The sequence below is a fragment of the Numenius arquata genome, chromosome 2 (assembly GCF_964106895.1).
Source record: "Numenius arquata chromosome 2, bNumArq3.hap1.1, whole genome shotgun sequence".
NCBI classification, from domain to species: Eukaryota; Metazoa; Chordata; class Aves; order Charadriiformes; family Scolopacidae; genus Numenius; species Numenius arquata.
This window is the reverse complement of record NC_133577.1, coordinates 28,133,067-28,156,216: the sequence shown is the minus strand read 5'-3', so window position 1 is coordinate 28,156,216 and position 23,150 is coordinate 28,133,067. Positions and strand designations below refer to the sequence as shown.

The window sequence follows — 23,150 nt, the reverse complement described above, 5'->3', positions numbered from 1 at the left end:
CCTCCATGCAATAGCATCCCTACTCTTTCTACTCTGAACAATATGAAAAAGTTCTGTCTGGTGATTCTTGTTGAATCTTGCTTGCTTGCATTACTGCAGACACAAATTAACTACCTACTCCCATGGTTTTACAGTTTTGGTCATTTCAATGACACAACTTGCATGCTGGCTGTACATCTCTGTTAGATCTTCCACAGATGAGGCTTCGTTTAAAGAGACTAAAAGGTTTTTACAGTGCCTTGTGAGCCAGTACATCACTATTTCTGAAGCTCTTCTGCAGACTGAACTCTCTTTGAAGTCAATGGGAGTTCTGTCTAAGGACTTCAGGATTTGGGCCTCAGGACATAAATGCTGTGATCAATCTTTTGAGCATAATGAATAAGATTTTCTTGGCTTTCAGAACTATACTAAGCCAACTAGTAGCCCCAGGGATTCAAAATGGCTTAAACAGGAGAATCTGCTTTGTCTCAACCTACATCTTTATTTAGCTTTTAAATCAGCATAGTCCCTGTTCCTAGTACTGACGTGCCCGAAAAAAACCCTCCAATAGTAAGACCAGATGTTCGGATAGTTGGTTTTACCTATCAAACCTATAATGGCATGAGACACTATGAAACAGAGTTGTGTTCAATGGAAAACAAACATACTTGCTGTAGACTGATCTGTTTAGAAGTTGCAACCTGAACATACCATCTGAAATGAAAAATTTGTAGGCTGAGAACTTTATTAATTATGTGACAAGGAGGTCTGTAAGCACTGATCTTGATCAGAACATCAAGTACTAGATACTATGCAAACATCAGAGTTAGTAATACAAAAAGTCAACAGTCAGGGTAGGCAAGCCAGATATTACCTGTCTCCTATTCCTTATAATTACTTTGACTTTATAGATGGAAAGCTCAGCTAGGGAGAGGTTATATGACTTAACCAATACCTCTCATGAGGTTGAGAATGAAACCTGACTGCCAGCCTGGTGCCTTACTGCCGAGACTACGCTCCCCTTTTTACACAACAATAACAGTATATTACAGAACTTAAAAAGTCATAGCTTCCTGTTCCAGTCTCAGCCTTGGCTGGATTCCAGCATCCCCAGCCACCCTCACCCCTGAAAGTGAAGGCCTCGGTCCTTCCTGTTACCTGTGATGAGAGTTTTCTTAGCGCCGATTTCAGTGGCAGCAAGTCTAGATCCGGTGATAAATGACACCCTGATATGACCAGCTGATACTGTCCTAGTAATTGCTGACGGAGTAAGCAGCAGGGCACCAGGAGCGTGGGGCAGAGCAAAACTGTTCGGTGTCTTCAGCTCTCACAGGTTATCATGCAACTGGATTAATGAAACAAGGTATAAGAGAACCAAGAGAAAAGATAGATTGCACCAAGAGAAAGAAGTAAAAATATTTCAATTTCTTGTTGCCTAAGAAAGGTCCTGATGGGTGTTAGGCTCCTGTGCTCTCCTGTGTGATACAGGTAGGTTGAATGAGCCAATGGCGGGGTTTCAGTCCAGCCATGCAGGCAGAATAAACTCCCCATTCATAGGATGGGAAATGGGGAACAGATGAGGAGAATCTCTGGTCCTGGAGTCCAGCGACTAATGGAAATTGTCCTGGCGGTAGCATCAATATTTTGTGGTGTAGGAACAAAAATTATAGGAGGTGTTAGTTAGGCATTTTTTGAGGGAAAAGTTATAGTAATCATTCTGTCAGGGAAGAGTCATGATTTTTCCTTAGCAATGGGCTGGAAAAGAGAAATAAAACCAGAATAAATGGAGTTCTTCAAAACACTCAACTGTACTGACTGTACCCTCCTCATAGTGACTAGGGGCAGCTGTTAGGCACCCCAGAGCCTCCACTTCTCCAGGCTGATTAATCCCAGCTCCCCCAGCCTCTCCTTGCAGGGTGAGTGCTTCAGCCCTGACTATCTTGGTCCTCACTGAGCTCCCTCCAGCTTGTCCAGGTCTCTTGCACTGGGAGGCCCCAAGCTGGATGCAGTGCCCAGACACAGTATAACAAGAGGTAAGCCAAGAGGGATAATCAGTTCCCTCAGCCTGCAGCTCCACTCCTCTCAATACAGCCCAGGATGCTGGTGCCCTCCCTCGCTGCTGGGGCACACTGTGAGCTGTGCCCACTCACTGCCCAGCAGGACCCAAGGTCCTCTTCTGCAGAGCTGCTCCCCAGGCAACCAGAGCCTGGCCTGCCATGACACAGGGCTTCATCCTGCTCAGGGGCAGGGCTCTGCATCTGCCTTTTCTGAATGTTGCAAGGTTCCTGTTGGGCTGTTCCTCCAGCCTGTGTAGGTCTCTCTGGATGGCAGTCCTGCCCTTGAGTGAATCACTGAAACTCCTGGGAAATAGGACTTCTCCTTAAGTTGTCCATATTTATAATGCCAACCTCTGCCAGGCTTTCTCCCTTTGAGAGGCAGCTGTCACAACGAGCAGGCTGAGGGAGAAAGCTCAGTGCTCTCCACTGGGATGGCGGGTAACATCAGCCTCTCCAGCAGTGGGGAAAAAAAGATGTTTTGTGAAGAGTTTGTGACAAGTTTTGGACAGGAGGCAGGGCCACTGGCTCTGGGATCTGACTGTGCAGGCTAGTGGAGCTTTTCACCCAAGAGTCAGTCGAGGTCTCCAAAATAACCCCTGTTATACATTGCCTTTTCTAGAGTCTCCTCTAATTTAACAGCAAATAATTATCATCTTTGTCTCCTGAGATGCCTCCTTCTGTTCCTCTGCAGAAACACCCTTAATATCATTTCCTTCCCCCTTACTGGGGCCAGAATGGCAGGAGACACGTCTCCCCTTCCATGAAAGCTACCTGCTGTGCCTCCCGGCCCGTAAATGATCCTGTCTCGCTTGAATAGTACAGGGACCTTCAGCCTTTATTTAACGCAGTACCTGCAGACAAGGCTGCCATTGGCAACCCTTGCCTTTCCTCTGCAGCACCAAAGGCACCTGGGAAGGGCACAATTATATTGAGCATGCCTGGAATACAAACAACAGGACTCACAAACACAAGTTCAGCAACTGGAAGAATTTCTCCGCAGTATCAATAAGAATGAGAAGGTCTCCACTATATACCAGATATGCCCTGACACAGCTGAACTTAAAGTTTTCAACAAGTAAAGTCTTGCCCAGCCTACAACTTGCAGCAGCGATGTAAACAGCCTGCTGATTCAGTTGTATTTGTAGATGGTTTCCAGGGTTTGCTTCTTTGATTTTTTCTTTTCTTTTGTTTTCTTTTCTATGCCTGGGTAATGAGTTCCCTTCCCTCTCCCTCCTTCAACTAGGTCAAAAACCCTCTGACTTCTTCAAAGCCTTGGCTCTGCATCCCTGTGTGGATTTAGTCCAGGTGCTAGGCTGGTTCCTCCCTAGGGGCTTCCCAGTGTGATCTGCTCCCTTATCTTGGTTCCTGATCTTGAGGGAAGAGGCAAAACAGCCAGCAAGGAGAGGCATGTAGCTCCCCAGGATGGGCTTTCTAAGCACCTTGCATATCTGTGCTCCCTGGGGAGCTTTGAAGAGTCCCCTTATGCAGCCCACCGCCACCACAGGGAGCTGGGTGGGCACGGCATGGCCTGGTAAGTCATGAAAGACAAGGGCAATGGAAGAGTTGCGTGCAGCACTTCTTGGCTGCTTCCTGGAGGACTCACAGGGCAGCTCCTGCACAAGCTGGTCAGATCACTGCTACATGATCCTAGCTGGTGGGGAGCACTCAGCTTTTAGGATCCAGGATCCTAAGAGTCTGAGATTGGTTCTGGACACTTCCTTCACCCTCAATTTGGAAACTCTCTAGACAATGGAATTTGGCTGCTTATGCACAAAGTGAAGACTGAAACTTGCTTTTATCTGTCCTATTTGCACGTATCTTTCTTGGGGACAGGTATAAGAAGATGGGGCTGGAAGAGCTGCTGCGTAATAAATTCAGACATAATCCCACTTTTAAGTTGCCAGAATACCCTCTTTCCTTGCATCTGAGGACTGTAGGAGAAAAATTATATATATCATCAAAGGATATATGCTAAGATGCTATCTGCACTATGAGTTGTAACTGTGTTGTACATAGGCATCCTGATTTGATACAGCAGTAGCTGAGGCAGCCTCTGGGGTAGCACCGCTAGAAACAAATTGTGCTCTCTCTGGAGCACTGCGAGCTATGAAATGATTTCCTGAAATAGGCATCTTCCTGCTGACATCCAAGATGAGGCTGACAGTGGCTCCCAGACTGCAGAATATGAATCAAACTTGTATTCACACCAGCTGTGTTAGAGATTCCAGTACAACACACTCTATATCAAATGGAAGAAGGATCCATCTAGGGAAAATAATTTCAGCTTTCAAAGAGAGACTAAAGAAGACTAATAAAAAAAATACATTTTTGTAATGGGCCTTTGTTGCTCTTGCTTTAATCTTCAGAAACCTGTATCTTCACACATTATAACATTAATGAACAGTGTTTTTCATTCTTACTGACAATGAAATACACAGTAAATGTGTTAACAAGAGTGAATTGCAGTCTTAGGACCAGTGCAACAGTGGTTTCCAGATAGAAACCCAGCTTAGACCTAGGCAAATGTTTACCTGCATTAACTCTTTGTTGCCTTACTGTTTAAGAAAATACTAGTAAAAGGCAACTTGTGTTAGAGGAGTAAAAAGAGAATTAAAAAATGGTCTCTTTCCAATCACTTGCATCACCACATTTAGATCATGCTAATCGCTTCTTTGTGACGCACAGCAGCTCCCTTGCAGCTACATATGAAAACAGCTCCTCTGAGCTTCCAGCTCGAGAGAAACAAATGGGTAGAGCAAAAGACCTGACATGAGAAGCCCTGTGCTCCGTTTTCAGCTTTGCCACTAGAACGGCATGACAGAGGGTAAGGCATTCAATGCCTCTGTGTGTCAGTCTTCCGTGGATTTCACCAGCTGATGAAGTCTGTTGATGACACAGAGCTGGGATATGCAGTTAAGGCAGAGGAGTGGTAGGACACTGTACAGGAGGAAACCAAACTTGATAGAGTAGAAAAACAGAAATGGGATCGAAGGTGTGGAGCACAAAGTGCAAGATGGTGCCCTTGGGGACCAGATCACAGAATCTTCTACAAGAAGTTGAGGGCAACTTGTTAGGAGATGATGTACAAGGCAAGAACTCCAGGGGACAGAGCTCAAACTCAAGTTAAAGGACAACAGGACAGCAATAGTCAAGAAAATTATTAAGCTAGAAATGAGAAGTGAGGTCTGTGGTGGGCTTCTAGCAAGGGTAGCTGAGACGTATTTTACACTAACATCTTTCAAAAAGTGGTGCTACATCGGTTTATGAAAATCAAATTCCAGTCTTATAATCCTAAATTGTCTAACTTGTGAACAGTTTTAGCTCCTGACTTTCAAATCAGTTATGAAAGGGGAACTGTTTATTGCCTATAATAAGATAAATGTTCTCAAGGATTACTTTGTTTGTACGTTTGACTATGGCAATGGTTTGAGTGTTACCTGCATGTTTAAAATGGTAGCAAAATATCATGTGCCAATGGACGAGTAACATAAAATGGAACTAACTGGTCCAGTTTAATTGCCTACAGTGAACAAAGCAAAAATATTTGACAACACCTAGAAATCATAGAAAGTTTATTTGATCTATTATATTATTTCGAAAGTAGTAACCTACCTGATGCCTTATTAGTTAAACACAAACAGGGGTTTCATTTAAATACAAAAGCTTTATCTTAGTAGCATGCCTTCATGATTTTCGTCATCTTAAGGTACTCACCTATTTATTACTCGTTTTCACAGGTCTCGTTTTCCGTTAGTTTTTCAGAAGCAATTGTAAAGTCATTTCTTGACTCCATTAACATTATTTTTCCTGTTATTTTTCAAACTAAATTACATGATTTCTTTTCCAGACCTTACACAGTATTTCTGTCTAGAGCTCTTTTTCCAGGTGTGACTATATTTCAGTATGTATACAGAAGTCAAGGAAATATTGCTACACATATTTTATTTTAATTATGAGCACAAGGTCACAAGCTGAACTTTGTTATACTTTAAAATACATATTTCAACTAACTGCCAAGATACACAGCTGTTACCAGAAGGCATCTCAAGCACTAAAAAGGAAGATCTTAACTTTCATCTACTACCATCATTGAAATGTAGTCTCTGTATCGAACAGTATTTGTTTCCGGATCCAGAGCAGCAGACAGCATGTCCTCCATTTCTTCCTGAGTAAAGGGCTCACCTGAAAGACAGAAGAGAATAACACTTTGTCTTGATAAGTATTCTTTTCAGGGCTGTCAAATTACACCCCTTTTCCCTTGCAAGGATCTCCTTTTGGTCCTCACGCAGAGGAGAAAAGGACCAATACTAAGGATCTGATTCTTTCACTTTTGCCAATATAAGTCCTGCACACCAAGTGAGCTGGTCTAAGGGAAAGAAGACAGAGGGCCTGGGTCTTCTGATCTCCTTCTAGTTCACAGACTCAAAACCAGCTTGTTCCTCTCTGCCACAGGGATTTCGAAACAACAGCTTTTGTCAGAGTGAATTCTTCTAATGTGCGCATTGGAATTATTATCTGTTATTTGGCTATCCTTTCACTTGTAGTTACATCACGAAAGGCTTCTGGTTTTTCTCTTTTAAGAGCTTCAAAGCTGTTGATGGCCTACTGCATCCCTCTTTGAGAACAAGGTGCCCATCTGAGGATAGATCTTGCGCAAAGCCTGCACTTCGGTTTATACTTGAGGTAGGCATGAGTCAGCCATGCAAGAAAAGCAGGCTCTTCAAGGGATATTGAGGATTACATGATATACAACTTAAATCTGGTCTTTGAATCTCTTTGTTTGCATATGGCACTGGAATTAAGATCAAGATAATGTAGGAAAGAATGAGCACTGGAACTACCTGAAACATCTGGAAATCTAAACTATAGTTTTACAGAAGGACAGAAAAAGAGTCATATCCTTAGGAAGCACAGAGATGTGCACAGAATCATAAAATATCCACACAAGATTGAATTATGACTCTTAATAATAATAATAATAATCGTCTTCTCCATCTTATATATGTGTCTGCAAGCAGGCACATAAATGTTCTTTCCCTGCATTATTCACCAGTGAAGTGTTCTAGTCTGCAGCCACTCATCACGGCAACAGTATTGTTTGAAGACAATGTATCTACTCCTTCAAGTTTTGACACGCACAATGAGGACCTCAAGGTACCATATATATATGTAATGTTTATTTACTTAAATACTGATATTACAAAAGTCATGTTACCTTCTTCAGTCAAGTATTTGACCAGGTCCTCTTTAGTAATATATCCACATTTATTCTCATCCAAAGCCTTTAAAGAAAAAGAATAAAACCTGTGGTTTTAACCATATTGAACCAAGAACCAGCAACTTCTTTCCAGCAATTAGGTACTTGAACATTTAGTTACAGACCTCAAATGCATGTAGAAGAACATCTTCTGGAATAGGCCGGTAGCTGAAACCATTGAATCAGAAAAATTAAGTCACTGTTTGCCAGGCTGGTCTACTATTCTGAAAGAATGAGTACTAAAGGAAAGGGAAAACTTATTTCCTATGAGAATTTACTAAGTTTATCTATCAAACATTTAATTCCAGCTTTACTTTTTGGAACTGTCCATATCTTTAGCTTTTATTGTACTCCTGTTTAATTTTCCTTGTGCTAAGGAGCCAGATGAATGGCTTCTACGTGTCTGGGCTGGCTGAATGGGTTAGTAGGAATCAATAATAGCTGAATCACTCCACATAGCCAATGCAATGAACAGAAGATGGCCAAACCAAGAAAACAAAGTTTTGTCCAGGTATGCTGGTAGCTAGGCAACAGATCACCTAGTGGGACTTGAACAGTCTAATGAGCTGATAATCAGCAAAGGCGGCTGGTAGCTATAAAAGAAAAGGTCTGTCACTAACAATTTCAGAGAGACAGGAGAAGTGGGCACGTGTGTGTGTGCATACATGTGCCTGATTTCAGAATCATAGAATTGTTCAGGTTGGAAAAGACCTTTACAGTCATCAAGTCCAACCATTAACCTAGCACTGCCAAGTTCACTACTAAACCATGTCCAAAGAGCTGGAAAGGAAACCCTGTGCAGCAATGGAGACCTTTCATATCCCAGCAGACTCTCACCAACCCCCAACAATACTAAAGAGAAGATGTTGAAGCCAAAGATGTTCTAACTGCTTGATTGTTTCGTCCAGACCCGCCTCGGTCTTTTAGTATCTAAAAATCAAATGTGCTAAGAAGAGGCCTTGTTTTTTGTGATCCAAATCTCATGTGCCCTTGGATAAGTGAACTATGGACATAGTGCCCCAAAAGATAAAGTGGGTCTCGACAAGCCTGCACTAGCCTGGGGAAAATGTGTGGGTTTGGTTTTGTATGTGTGTTTGCATGGAGAGGGTGGGGAGGAGAAGAAGAGAGCCCAGAGCAGCACGGTATAATTTTGTGAAAGGGTGAACATCAGTGTGGAGCAAGAAATGTGCCATGAAGGCCAGAGAAAGCAAAGATGCAGGAACCTGGGAATTGAAGGCACCTGCGCTGGCAGACTGTGACCCAGACACTGCTGGCTGGTCTGTGTCCAGGCACGGGCGCAAATACTCTCAAATTCAGCCCCAAGGTGGACCCTGCTGTCTCTGGACGCTGCGAGACAGTTATGGGAAATCCCACAACTATTTCATCTGTAGAACATCCTCCTACCAAAGGCCCCTCTGTGTGCAAAATAACTTCTCAGTATTGGTCAAGGCTGAGTCTACCAAAACTCTTGGCTACCATCTTTAAAAAGAAAGATAAGTTCTCTGTAAGTAATCTCGCTTTTAGTGCAAAATCTCAAAATAGCACAAGTTCCTGTGCACGTGCAAAGATTTCTATGTACCTTCAAACAATGAAACGCGGTTTTGTTCTAGACTTTTGGATCGGCAGTCTTTTAGAGTTCTAGTTGTGTACATTCAACTATAGCTGGCAGTCACTTTGAGACATGAATATGAAGCTGATTTATACTATTTATTAAAAATACACAGTAAGAGACTGTGCTTCTCAGTAACTGTAACTCATATGTTCAGAGAAAGTAATGGCTATGACCTTAATTTGCATATAAAATATTTCAGAGATGCACAAAACGTTGAATAGCAAGTTAATTCTCATTCACATTAAAAATACAAAAGCTACACACTATCACAATTCATGATTATAAACTGGTATTATTTATATCATCTGTACAACATAATTTTATGTAGATAAAGTAATTTTGGAACAAAAGCTATCAAGCTAATGTAAACTGAGTTTAAATAACAAAAAAAAATCTGTAGTCCTTCCAGTTACATAAAATTACTGTAGATATATTTATTCAGAATCAACCCTGTCAATCTGGAATAAACTACAGACACAGAAAATCCACTTTCCATTACCTTCTGTCGAGTAGTACTTTTGTCATCACTGGAAGAAATTTTTCCAGATGAATGTATCCGGTCGGTTCTTCTTCTTCTACCTAAAAATAAAACTTAAATATGGCAGGTTATATGACTCATTAGCAAAATAATATGAAAACCAGAAAATTGGGGTGGTTCCTGCATTAAAATTACAGAGTTAGACTTTGAATATTTATATCAGGATTTTAATATCACATGGCACCATAACATCTGAGTGAAATGCTTGTGATCAAATAGAAAGAAATTCGAGGAAGAAATAATATCCCAGGCAAAATACAGCCCTGCTATTATAGACACTTTCAACAACTCACTATTGCCCTCTTGTGCTTAGAACCCATTCATGCAAAGGAACTGGACGCCTAGTAACCGATCTTATCTCCCACAATAACCCAGCAGAGGTTTAAACATTCAGACTGCATTCATACTAGTAGACCTGGAACATTCCATAGCAGTGTAATGTGACCACCCATAAAAGCAAACCATTAGCACATTCCCTGGCATGATTTTGGCCTGTGCCACCTAACGCTCCCCCCAGCAGTTACCAGGCCTGGCTAGGACCTTAGGGACTGTTCTCCACCAGGCTGCTCTGTGCAGCCACTTCACATAAAACATTTACCAGGGTAGACATGAACTGCTCTGTGCCAGCTGGCTTCAACACCCAAGGATGTTTCTGGGCATATTTAATGTGCTAGTTTGGACATAGCCCCAGTCTAGTACACCTCAAGGATGGAATTTGTTGCCTCCGCATGTTTCATAGCCAGAGAGAGTTGTCAGGGGAAGGACCAGAGGCAAGCAGACTGAATCAGGGCAGCCTGAAACAGTCATAAGGCAGCCCATAAAATGCTACACACAGAAAGGCTTCCTTTTGCCTCCCAAATAAATTACCAGATTAGTCCCAAAACATCGGGGACTTCCAGCAGTATTCTCACTGCATTCCGATACTTGCGCAGGAGATGAGCAACTGCTCCCTATCATCCTGGTGCCTTCCTTCCCTGCAAATTTCAAGTTTTACTCCCAAAGGAGCCCTCTTAATAGAGCTGGCCTGTTTCTGTCTGTGTTGAAACTGGATGCTTGCCTTGTGGTCTCACATGGCAGCAGCAACACCTTGCTAGGCTCTCCACAGACACAGCTCAGATTGAAAGAAGACTCAAATAGGCACTGATTTGAAGTCTCCTAACTGAGCCAGGAAAAGACGAAGTAAGAAATCTTCCTCTTGGGAGCTGGGTCAGAGCTTGGGGTGATGCCTGATACATCCAGTTGCTTAAATGGAGAGCTGCAACTGCTGCTGCATGCTCTTTTCCAGTGCTCTTGCCGGGTTTTCGCTGCTAAAAGCAGGCAGCCCACCACCTCTTGCTGCTTTAGAGTGGAAATTGGCTTGAAAAAGCACCCCTTCCCTTCTGTTTGGTGAGCCCAGCGGAAGGGATCTCTAGCAAGGAAATGAAGCTGTTGCATGCTTCATGCTAAATCAAATGGTAACTTCTACCATTACAGAATCATTTGGTTTACATGCTTGATTGATTGAAAGGATTTAACACCTTCCAGTGACATAACAGTCAGTCAATACACTGAACTATCCCACGCATCACAAATATTGAGATGTAAAAACGCACAGGATGTTTTAAGGAACATCTGTGCTTCAACTAGTATTAGGTCAGAAGTCCGCACAGACAGAAAAAAAAATATGGTAGCTATTTACTGGAAAGAGATGTGTCTTATATTAAGCATAACAACCAAACACAAGGACCCAAAAAATCCATTAAGATGATAAGATATATAAACTATGTTTAAGAGCCAAAAAACATTAGATCTGCTCATCCAAACAGTTGATGGTCATCCTAATTTTCATACCAGAAGAACTTGCCAGCAGTGACCATTTCTGAGCTCAGCCTAACAAATACCCGTGAAAGTGTTAGCCCTCACTGACAAATATCATCCAGATTTGTCTCTTTTTGTTGATGTGCTATCTGTATTTTGTTTTCAGAGACCAGTCTGCGGAAGAAATGTGTCCTTCCTGACAACGGACCTAGTCCTGGGAGGTGATGAGCAACCTCAGCTTCCTCTATCCTGGAAAGAACAGCTTCCATTTCAGTGGCTCTACAGGCCCAGCAATATTTTGAACTGTTAAAATTAATCCTATTTCTAACATTGGATAGATATGTGAATAAATTAACCTCACCTAGGTCAGTAAGTATTCAGATTTGCAGGTATATGTATCCTCTTACTCTTCCTCATACTCACTCCTGTTCTACACCTCATTTCCCAGTGATGTTTTCCTTTTTCTGTAATTCCTCCTGTTTTCACGGGGACTGTGACAATAAGAGTATTTGCTTGTTCAAACTCTGTGAGCTTTGCTCTACCTCTTTCCTTGGGGTACATCCACAGCTCCCATAACAGCTGTACTGTAGCACCCACTATGTTTTGTATCTCTGCTCTCACAGCCATACTATTATTGTCCACACAGCATTTGGGGACTTGAGTCACAAAGAAACAAAACCGTCTTCCAGAGTTATCCAGGAGATCTGTGCCAGAGCAGTGCACTGAACCTGCGATTTCAAACTCCAAGCATTGTAGTAACCCTCAGATTAGCTTTCACCGTCTCTAAGACTATCATTTAATCTTAACTTTGTAAGTAGGCCTAAAGATATGATACCAGCTACAGCATTTAGGACAAGGCAATATAGGAAACAGCATATGATAATTTTTAGAAAAAAAATAATTATATTAATGCTGATTTGGCAAATACGAATAATTTGAAGGCAGCATACGCTAGTTTAGCTACAATAAGGCTAATAGGAAGATGAGGTGACTGAGAGACAAGTAATAAGACACAGAAATGAATCACAGTTTACAATGGGCAAAAATAGTGGAGAAATATCTTGGCTACAAACCGGCCAACAGAGACAATTTTTACTTTATCTAGATTAAGATAAAATGGTATTATCATAGTCAAGGATAATGGTATCTTACATAAATTAAGATATATTTGTGATTAACATAATATATTAAGGGTTCTACAAGAAGACAGTGCTCTTCTGGTACTAAACTTATGCCAAGGTTTCATTTACAGGCACCACAAAACCTTCTTTGAGATTTAACTTCCAGTTCAGTGATCTTTAATGTTAATCATTACTCTTGAATGTATTCTTTCTTCTTGCAGTATTTGTACTTTAATTTAATATCCTTATAACCAACAATTGCATACATCTTAACACTGTTGTACCTCAAGAATCTTCTGTCTCATAGCTGCATCGCATTGTACTTTGTTATGTATTACTTATCTCAAATTTTTCAGTAATGCTGAAAATTGGGAAAAAAAAATCCAATCTCTTTGGGAGAGGGAGACAGGCCTTAAACTCTCCTGGTTTCCCTGGACTTGGAGGTGGTGGTGGTCAAAGCATCCTCTTCCTTTTGTCAATTCTGCATCTTGAGTCAGTTGCACTGTTCATTTGCTGCAAACAAACGTCTCTGTGGGCCACTAAAAATATCATCTGTATTAAGCACCATAATTCTCTTTCCATTTTGTCCTGTTTTTCAGTGGGAGCTGGGACAATTTGGTACAGAACCAGAGCAGGCAGATTGCAGTATCATGTTAAAAGATCTTTCTCATCTGATGGTTCTTTGCACTTCCTCACCTGAAGCAGCTGCATCATTTTCACAAGACTTAGCACAAGACTTCTCACACTAAATTATGATCTACAAGAGACTAGAAAAGCCTACTGAGGAGAGACTACTACTGCAACCACCCAAATTTTTGTTGGGGATAGGAAGAAAAGAGTAAGGGAGAGAATTCCCGGTATCCTGACCTGTACATGAAAAAGAGAAAAATCCTTCCCCCACCTCTCAGCCCCAGCATCTCCCATTCCTTAAGGCAGCGTATAGTTTGCAAAAAGAATGTGAAGTCTTTTTCCCACTTCTTTGTCCCATTTATTAACCATACCCTGCCAAGGCACCGCACACCATCCTTTCTATTACAAGCATGAGGTAAGGAGACAAAAATTAGTGTAGGAAAAAACTGTGAAGAAATGTGATTGAAGTTCCTTACCCCTATGTATCACTGGGAGAATGGGAGAACTGCTAGGTCTTGCCAAGTTTTATTTCTGAATTCTGACTTACAGGTTAAGTAATCAAGCAAGAAAAGGTTACTTACCTATGACTGAGAAATCTCAAGATGGGGAGAGACCTCATGAAGGACAAAAAGTTGAGAAGTCTGGCTATAAGATAGCAGTAACAGGACCCAGTGAAAAAACCAGCAGGTCTTCCCTCTGTGTATTTTTGGAATTTGATGTATAATTTTAACACCTGCTCAAGAACTAATTTTTATTACTTAATAAAGTAACACAGTGAGTGTCCATGGTATGTCCAGAAGAGTGAGACGGTTAGGGTTTGGGTACCCTAATCCGACTGAGGTTTAGGACTTCCTTTTTCATCGGCTAAAACCAATTTTTACTCCATTTTCTACAAATGCCCCTCTACCTCGGCATAGTGTCACAGTTACCTTCTGGGGTAAAAGAGAGTCAAAGGCTCCTCATTTTAACCCATCAACGTTGTTACTTCATCAGCTTAAAGGCTTGCTTCAGGGCAACCTGGGAAATCGCCTGCCTGCCTGAATCACTACCATGACACTTCCAACCTGTGGGAAAGGAGCATACGTTTCCCACACAGTAAGGCAGAAGGGCCAAACTTGTGCAAGTTTAAGATTGAAAAAAATACAAAAGATATAAAAATTTACCTTTGCAAGCAGTTCGTGTAGGTCTGCCTCAGTTGGGAAGCAACCCAGTGACCTGACAATTGAACCAATCTCTCTGAAAGAAAGCAAGCAAGCAAGCAAGCAAGCAAGAAAGAAAGAAAGAAAGAACACCTCTGTAAGTAAATCTGCAATACAAGAGTGTCTGTGGAGAATCCAGATACCAATTCAGACCTTGCGTACAGGAGTGTGCATATACAAGCATACAAGCATGCACAAGCATATATATGTGGACTTTTAAAATGATGTCTCAGTAAGCAATGTCTATTTTTACATACATTAAATATTCTGGAGCTTTTTGGAAGAGTATAATTGTTCTTGTGACTTTCACAAAAAATTCTTCTTCACCATAGTGTTGCAGTGTAGTGTGTGCAGGTTACTTTTCAACTGCTGCCTTCTAATTGTTAAGCTTCGTTTTAGTAAAGTCTACATTTATATAGTTAATAAAACACTTGAAAACCTACTGAGATTAAAGGCAACAAATAAAATATATGTTTACATTAAATCTATAAAGATACAAATTCTAACTGCAGTAAGAACAATTACAAAAGGTCAGGAAGGAGGTTGTGTTGGTCTGTTTGACTCTTTCAGAGCACAGCAGGAGCATAGCAGGGCTTATCACCAACCTGTTTATGCTGCAAATTATATTCATAGCTTGCATTGACAGCTGAACCTGGTGCAGTTGTTCCTAGGCTCTAAATAAAATTCTGACCAAACCGGAAATGCCTCAAAAAAGTTTAACAACATCACAGACTAGAAACAAAAATACTGTAAAACTGTAAAAGAGAGTACTTTTTTACAGAGATCTGTGGTATGACTGAAAACAAAATAACAGAAGCATCAGTATCGCTTGCAATTTTCAGTCCAACTCTACAACACAGGAATTCAAATGTGAATAAGCACCCACAGTGCTGTGGTTCCCATGAATTAAACCTCCGTGGTTTCTTCGTCTGCACCAGCACATTTGATGGAAAAATTGGATTGCCTAATAAAAATGGTATATGCAAGAAGCAATGACCTTTGTAAAATGATCTTGCAACAGTAGGGCCCCAAATGCGGCACACCAAACACACATAAAATTGGATGGGTCAGACTTTGTCCTCCTCAGACAGGTCGCAAGGAGCTCCCATTCTGATTGAAAACATGTGAGAAGCACTACAATAGACAAAAGAGAGGATAAGGCTGGCTGCACAAAAATAGTTACAAAACAAAACCCAGTCCCACACATTCAGTTGTTACAAAACTAAGCCATCTGCTCAAATGACTCAATGAAACCTTGCCCCCCCCGGACGTGACTGGAAGTTTGGCCATTGGCCTCAATGAGGTCAGACATTTAGTCCTGTTTTTATGATCCTTGCCCATGCATCCTATTTCTGGTATGGATATACTGTATTTGATGCTTTCACTTTGCACTCCCTTGTCTTTTCCAGCTAAAAGATACTTGTAAATATTCTCTGCCTCCCCCAGAGAAACACCCAACCCAAATTATGCCTCCCTGCTGTCCCACACTATTTCTACTCTTATGGATTGCCAGAGACGGGAAGGTTGCCATCATCTCCTGCCTCACCTCACACTCAGCAAAACTGCGATGTGACTAAGGTAAGCCAGTCCCTGAAAGACTTTGCAAATTCTGGCTTTGCTGGCTGCTGTTTCTGACAGTCTACGCATGTGCCAGCATGAGGGTGTTGTTTGAAGTGTCTGTGGTCAAAGAAGTCGTGTCATGTTTGGTAATAACAAGAAGTTTAAAGGACCCAGATAGGAAATTTTATTTTCCTCCCAGACACTTCCTCTCACTTAGTTCAGCAGCTGCTATTTCTGCTCTGTAGTTTTTAGCATACAAAAATGATGGTTAAAATGAGTTTATGTTCATACAGGTTTTGTAATACAGACACAATAAAATTTGGGGCAATAGTTTTCACCCTACATGTAACACTTTCAATGACAAGATTTGCAAAATCATGAAAGCCCTTAACTCAGGGTGTGTTGTAAGCAGCATGAAACAATACCGTCTTCCTCAGGCTTGGTTTCTTACTAACTTTTATTTGCATTAGGAGTCATGCAATACCAATGCTGACCTCTCAAGCCAGAGTAATTTTCCATATTCTTCACAGGAATCTGATATTTCCGGCAGCACCGTTCATACATCTGCAATTGTGGTTAAGAATTGTGCTGTACTGCCACCTTCTGATACAAGATAATCAGCCATTAATAATCCCATTATTGTGATACAGCCCTGCAATATGAACCTAGGAATAATTAGACAATAAATTGTTGTTCACTGTTGGTAACTGTATTAGGATAAAAATTAATGTGAAATTGTGCATCTGTTATGTTAAATAGACTTCTGAATGTCCCCTCTCACATGTTATGACTTACTGACTGAATGAATAAATTTTTAAAAAGTCTATTTGTATCATTTCATTGTTGTAACATTTTCCCAAGCTCTATATCCATTATATAATAGAGTGAGGAGTGTAGCAAATTTTACAGCTATTTAGCCAGAACTGCAGATGTAAATGACAACTGAATAAGCAACTAGTATGTCACGGTGCAATAAGGGCTAGGGGCTCCCCAGGCTTGGGGGGGTGGCAGTGGAAGGGGCTCCCCATGGCGGGGGGCAGGGCAGGACCCAGCAGCCAGGCCCTGTCCCATCACCCAGCCCACTTCTGTGAAGTACTCACAATTTCTCAAATTTAGAGGCACTAGTAAGCATGCATTGTTAAAACCATCACATAAATATTTTGCACCTCTCTTGCCTCTGTTTTATAATGCAGAAAAGATGTTTGGAACATTTAAAGATGTTTTCCAATTTGGCTTTGGGAGGAATGTCTAATGACAACAATTTCACCAGTTTGTAGTTTTCACTCCTTTGTAGTGTCTATACTCAATAATTGATTTATAATTAAAAGCTCTGGTGATGATACTCTTGTGAAAATAGTAATTGGAAATATGAAAATTTACTTCAGTAAATTTTAACAACAGCAGCTTAAACCAACTTCAGAACCTACTCAATGAGACATAAACATGTGGTTTATGTATTTTATAACAAAAGTCATAGTGCTATGTGTATGGATGCTTATGTTAAAACAAAGTTAAAGTAGCACTGTCAAATATCCACATTTTAAAAATACCAAAATTAAGATTATTCAGGAATTTTTAAATGTTACTTCCATTAGCTCTGTATCTTGTAGCCAATTATGCCCTGATCAGTCTAACAGTCCCTGTTTCCACCTTCCACCCAACTTTTTCTTACTCCCTAAGACATACATTTTGTTTGTATTTCCAGAACATTGCATGCTAAAGGTATAGTGCATGCAATTCTCCCTCCTGACTCCCATCTGTGCATCCCATTCCCCCAGTTCTGGTCATCCTATTTCAAAAAGGAGAAAGCTGAACAAGAAGAAGCACCAAAAAAAAAGACTGACCAGAGCTATGGAATAGCATCTCCTAAGAGATTAAACACATTCAGACTCTTCAGCCTTAAACTACTGTGATGGAGGATGGATGTGACAGACAGCTGTGAAATCATTAATGGTGTCAAGAAGATTAATAAAGAACAATTGTTTGCTATTTATCATAGGACCAAAAGAAATCAGGCGCCATTCCAATCATAACATGGCAGGTGTATGAAAGCCCATGAGAAATACTGCTCAATTCCTTATATTCCTCGCCCAAATAATTATTAGTAGCTCAAATGAGGGTGCTGGGCTAAACGGAGTTTTGGTGCGATCAAGTATGATCATCTTTATGTTGTTGTTGTTGTTATTATTATTATTATGTTATATAATCAAATTACATGCAAGTTTCTTCCAAGTCTCCTAAAAACACTCTCAGAGCCATATCCAACTCCCACATTACCCCAGAGGAATAGGGATGTGCAGGACGCATTGCAATTGGAGACACCTACTGAGAGCAGATAACTGTAACACACAGTGGCAGGGACACTCCTTGATGTGCTGGGACTACCCTGAAAGCAAGAAGATCCATACGAGATCCAGGACCTGTAGTGCCAAATGAGCTATCGGAGCAGAGATTTGCTAGTAATAATTGTAGCCTTAGACTTCTTGTCTAGCTGCAGTTTCCTCTTGCCTCTTTACTCCACCAGTCCCAGCATCCCTCTCAAGCCAGTTTCCATCTTCAACCACTGAACAATGAAAAATGTCTTTTAAACAAGCAAAGACTTAACTGTCCAATCAGGGCCAAAAGGACTGTTTCAACTACATTTTCTGATAAAGCAGAGGCAGGTTTAGGGAGTTATTTATCTCTATACTAGATCCTGTAATATTTCTGTGTGAAGGTATTTACAAACCTGACATCCACAGTTTTATTGCATTCATGGTCAAACACCTCAAAAGCTTCCATAATTTTTTTCTCAATTTCAGCTACTGCGCCATCTGCAAAAAGAAACATAAGAAAAGAAAAAGAATGATTCACTGAGCTGTTGCAACTGATTTATTTCCGATCTGAGAATGGCAACAGCAGAACCACCAAAACTGATAAGGGGCAGACAGGTACTTTGAAAAAGCAGAAGTTATTCTGAAAAAAAAACCAAAACCCAATCTAAATGCAGAATCTGTCATTTTTATTAGCAATATGGCCTTGCTATGGCTCTGCAGCTACATCAAGTCTGGCGGTAATGGTGATCTCAGCTGCATGATCACCTAGCTGTCCAGGTGTGGACCCTGCCCAGAGTGTGCCACAGCTCCTTCTGGACCATAAGCCTGAGTCCTTCCTGGATGCCATGGTGCCAGTGGAAGGAGCAAGGCGCACCTGGGCCCAGGCTTGCCCTGAGATGGGGCTGAGTCACTTCATCCAGGTTTCTGCACCCAAGGAAACCTAAGTGGTCTCATGTCCACTAAGTTAGCCATAATGTATGAAAAGCTGAGAACCAGCAATAAAGAGATGGCTAAGATACATGCACAGTGATTATGTCTCATGGTAAATAATTTATTGCAACAGTTTGGAAAGGAAAACAATCTCAGGGAAGGGGAAGGAGCAATTTGCTGCATTTTCTTTTTAAATCTCAATCTCAAAGAACAGGGAAAGAAGAACCACAAATCATCACAGTTTTAACTAGTCTAAAGACAGAAATATCATTCTTGGGGTAAGGGAAGAACCAGGAAATAAATCCTGATGAGAAAAATGTAAAGAGAGGAAGGAGTCCATCTCAAAAAATAAAGCTCCCTGGCAAGGAAACCAGGGTAAATAAAGAGTGGACTGGTTAGCCCATTTAGTAATGTCATGGTTTGACTTCAAAAGACAGAATATAGGAAGCAAAGTGATACAGAGTTGACCTTCTGGTTCCTGTGGCTAACTATAGCCCCAAACTCCAGCTGGCAAAACCAGCTCTCAGGAGACAGCATTTTATGAGCTAGCCCCACAGCCTTCACAAAGACACCATAGGGAAAATTTGAGGGACAGCCAGGACATGGCTGTCTCTTCTGTATTCTCAACATAATGATAAAAACATAATTCTTCCCTATCAGAACAGATTTATTTTCTTCTTTAAGCTCAGCTGGTGTTAAAAGTGTTTTCAAGCAGCTCTAACCAGCACTAAACCACTGGACATTGTTTCCACTGACATAATAAATCCATACTTAGTTTCCTACAATCCCAATATTTTAAGAATCCCTGAGGCTGCAGTCTACAACCATTTTTGTTATTTGCTCTCATGACAGAAATGTCTGTTTTCTGGCAAAGGGTATCGGAGCTGAACATAGCTAAAAGACATATTGGCTTTGTGATCTCCCTTTTTTATCTTGACCCATGAGCTTTTTCATCATATTTTCTCCCCTTGTGCTGCTGAGGAAGACAGAGAGTGGCTGGGTGGGTGCCTGGCAGCTGCCCAAGGTCACCCCAGAACAGGCTACAAGCACTTCAATACAGTAGTGGATTGACCCAAGTATAAGGAAGCTTTTTTTCATACAGAAGAGAGGTCCTCCCCTCATAAAGGTACAGGTGCCTGCTGCTTTCTGTCTGTGTTTGGTACTGAACTCCCCCAGAGGATACGTAAAGAGAAGGGAAGCAGGAATATAGCTTATCTTCTTCTCTCTGACTTTATTCCCCTGATGAAAGCGTGGGCAGGTACACGGATGGATTGGAGCCTGGAGCTCACTGAAGAAGAAGAGCCCTGTTCAGTCCCCAGATAGAGGACAAGCTGTGATTTCTTATAGCTGACAATAATCCCTGCCTTTTATGTGCTTAAGCAGTACAAACCACATTTAATTCCTTTCCAAAAAGCATAGTTAAATCTAAGTGGACCTGATTCCTTGTAGAAGGGGCACTAAGGACTTACTCTCAAACTGCTAAATTTGATGGGAGTTTTTCAATGAGTTCAAAAAGTCCTGGATCCAGTCTCCAGTGTAGACTGTTGGAGTTTAGTTCTTGAGATCAGGCACTTCAACTGTACGCTACATCTTGCAATAGAGAAATGCTGAAGGAGTATATATAGCTGTACACTCTTGGCTTGATGAGGAAGCCGTCTGTAGAAATAAAAACTAACCAGGGGAAGGCAGGGAAACCTTGCTGGTACTGGAACTATGTAGCCATCCAGCCTTTTCAAGCTTTGCCTTCCATGAAAATAGCATACATTAATCTTACCTGTTTCAAGAGGCCTGGCAAAGAAAGATCCTGAAATGAAACGAACTTGATGATTTAATCTAGGTACTAGATAATCTATATTCCTTCCAAGAACTGAGAGGAAGTTGTGATTAAGAGCCACATCCATGGAAGAAAATATAATACACTGTAGTCCTCTCAAAGACTCTGTGTGAGATGAGTGAACATCTAATAAGCTACACGCTAAATCTCTTGTCACCTCTCTAGGAATGAAAGCCAAAGATGTTCAACATAGTTGAGGGTGGCAAAGCCAGTGTCATGGTTTAACCCCAGCCGGCAACTAAGCACCACACAGTCACGCACTCACTATCCCCACAGGATGGGGGAGAGAATCGGAAGGGTAAAAGTGAGAAAACTTTGGGTTGAGATAAAGACAGCTTAATAAGTTCAGCAAAAGCCACGCACACAAGCAAAGCAAAACAAGGAATTCATTCACTGCTTCCCATCGGCAGGCAGGTGTTCAGCTATCTCCAGGAAAGCAGGGATCCATCATGCGTAACAGTTACTTGGGAAGACAAGTGCCATAACATCCCTCCTTCCTTCTTCTTCCCTCAATTTTATACACTGAGCATGATGTCATACAGTATGGAATATCCCTTTGGTCAGTTGGGGTGAGCTGTCCCGGGTATATCCCCTACCAACTTCTTGTGCACGCCCAGCCTACTTGCTGGCGGGGCAGCGTGAGGAGCAGAAAAAGTCTTGACTGCCTGGCAACAACCAAAACCATCAGTGTTTTACCAACGCTATTCTCATCCCAAATCCAAAACCCAGCACTATACCAGCTGCCAGTAAGACAGTCAAATCTACCCCAGCCAAAACCATGACAGCCGGTTATCTGAAGACTTGTATGATTCATTCTAAACCTCTCTTTGGAAGGGAAAAAAAGATGGATTCCAGCTCTAAGCTAAGTAATGGATAAGGGTTTAAAACGATCCCTTCAAGAAGGGCATCAAGAGATCAGACGTGCAGTTAAAACAGCAGATGTGATGCTCGAATGTACTGAAATCTTTCTGTACAAAGAGACTCTGCTCCATGGGTAGATCAATGAAAGTTTCATGTTGCCCTGTGGAGCAATTTTTTAGCAGTTTTTAGGACAGACATACCTACTAAATAAAAGATTTCACTCATTCTACTAACTAGAAAACCAATACATAATATGAAAGATAAATTTATCCAATTACTTCTAATGACTTAAATAAATAAATATTGAAACATACCATGCCAAAAAAGATTCCAATACCTACAATTACTTATCTCCTCGAATGCATCCTGTAGGGATGATATACTATTTCCATTTTTATGCTGCTAAAATACCTCAGATACTCATTGGTTTTTTCTCATTTTCTTGTTCTCGTTTATTTTCCTACCAGATAAGCAATAAGACAATAAATGTCTTAAAATCCATTCCTCAGATACCTTAACTGAAAAGTGTATTCACTATCAAGTTTCCTTTCCTGTACTATCCTTTGCTATTTTCCCAGTTTGTTTAGCGTGAACTAGATAAAGCTCTAGACACTGCCAGTTAAGTAAGACTGGCAGGGAGCTGGGAGTCCCAAATTAATTCTGCTGGTTCTTTCAGACTGAATTGTTCCTCTTCAGATTGTCCAGACTGCTCTCCGGCACTCTGAGGCTCATTTGAAGCCAGCCCTTAAGCAGCACACCTGCCTCAGTTGTGACATTTTTTCTTCAAAGACCACAGCTTCAGTTTTTGTAGGGAACAGAAGCAATTAAATAGATGTGGCTCTGCCAGACTCTTGAGTAATGAGCATTTTAAAAAGTGATTTCTAGTTGATACAATTTGCTAGATTCTACCATTCGTGTAACTCCATGAGCTTGCTTTCTCTTCTTCCTTGGGGCCAGTTGCTCTGATGGTTCAAAAAGCCAACCCTTCCTTTCATTGAAAAGAAACTATGTGCAGAAAAAAGAGGTATCAAAAGAACAGGTAGGCCAACATTAAGCAAGCACCTAAAATGCTGGGGAACAGCATCTGTCTGCTGCTCACAGGAAAAGCTTTAAATGAGTCCCATTGCAGCCTGATGAACCTATTTACACAAGGCAATACTCTGAAGCTCTTTTCATGCTCTGTAAAGAGTAAAATTAAGGGCTGATTTGTAGAAGCAGCAGTGGACTTGATTTTATTACTTAGTGTTGCTGCTCAACACACCTGAAACATTAATCTTTATAAACATTAACCTACACATATTTTAATAAATATAGAAAATTTTGTATTTGAACTCCTATATGCATGTGGACACCTCATTAATTACTCCATCCTCTCTTCATGGTACTATGTTATGGTTACAAGCAGGTGTGGGGAAACCCCTGGGGACTCTGGTGATGGCAATCCTTTCTCACATGGGGCT

At 41.2% G+C, this 23,150-nt stretch overlaps 1 protein-coding gene across 3 annotated transcripts in view; it reads right to left on the bottom strand.

The window, feature by feature from the left end:
• Window positions 1–5,953: 5,953 nt before the first annotated feature.
• Window positions 5,954–23,150, bottom strand: part of DRC8 (dynein regulatory complex subunit 8) — a 32,201-nt gene continuing 15,004 nt past the window's right edge. For 2 of the 3 annotated variants that reach the window (XM_074168909.1, XM_074168908.1), the window contains exons 2-7: window positions 18,479–18,563; window positions 14,155–14,227; window positions 9,405–9,484; window positions 7,419–7,461; window positions 7,252–7,318; window positions 5,966–6,218 (exon numbers count right to left, since the gene is read on the bottom strand). In XM_074168909.1, the coding sequence (XP_074025010.1) occupies window positions 6,103–6,218; window positions 7,252–7,318; window positions 7,419–7,461; window positions 9,405–9,484; window positions 14,155–14,227; window positions 18,479–18,563 (464 nt within the window). In that variant the 3' untranslated portion in view covers window positions 5,966–6,102. Of the gene's footprint in view, window positions 6,219–7,251; window positions 7,319–7,418; window positions 7,462–9,404; window positions 9,485–14,154; window positions 14,228–14,795; window positions 15,325–18,478; window positions 18,564–23,150 lie in introns of all 3 variants that reach the window. The other variant, XM_074168910.1, reaches the window with a different exon arrangement.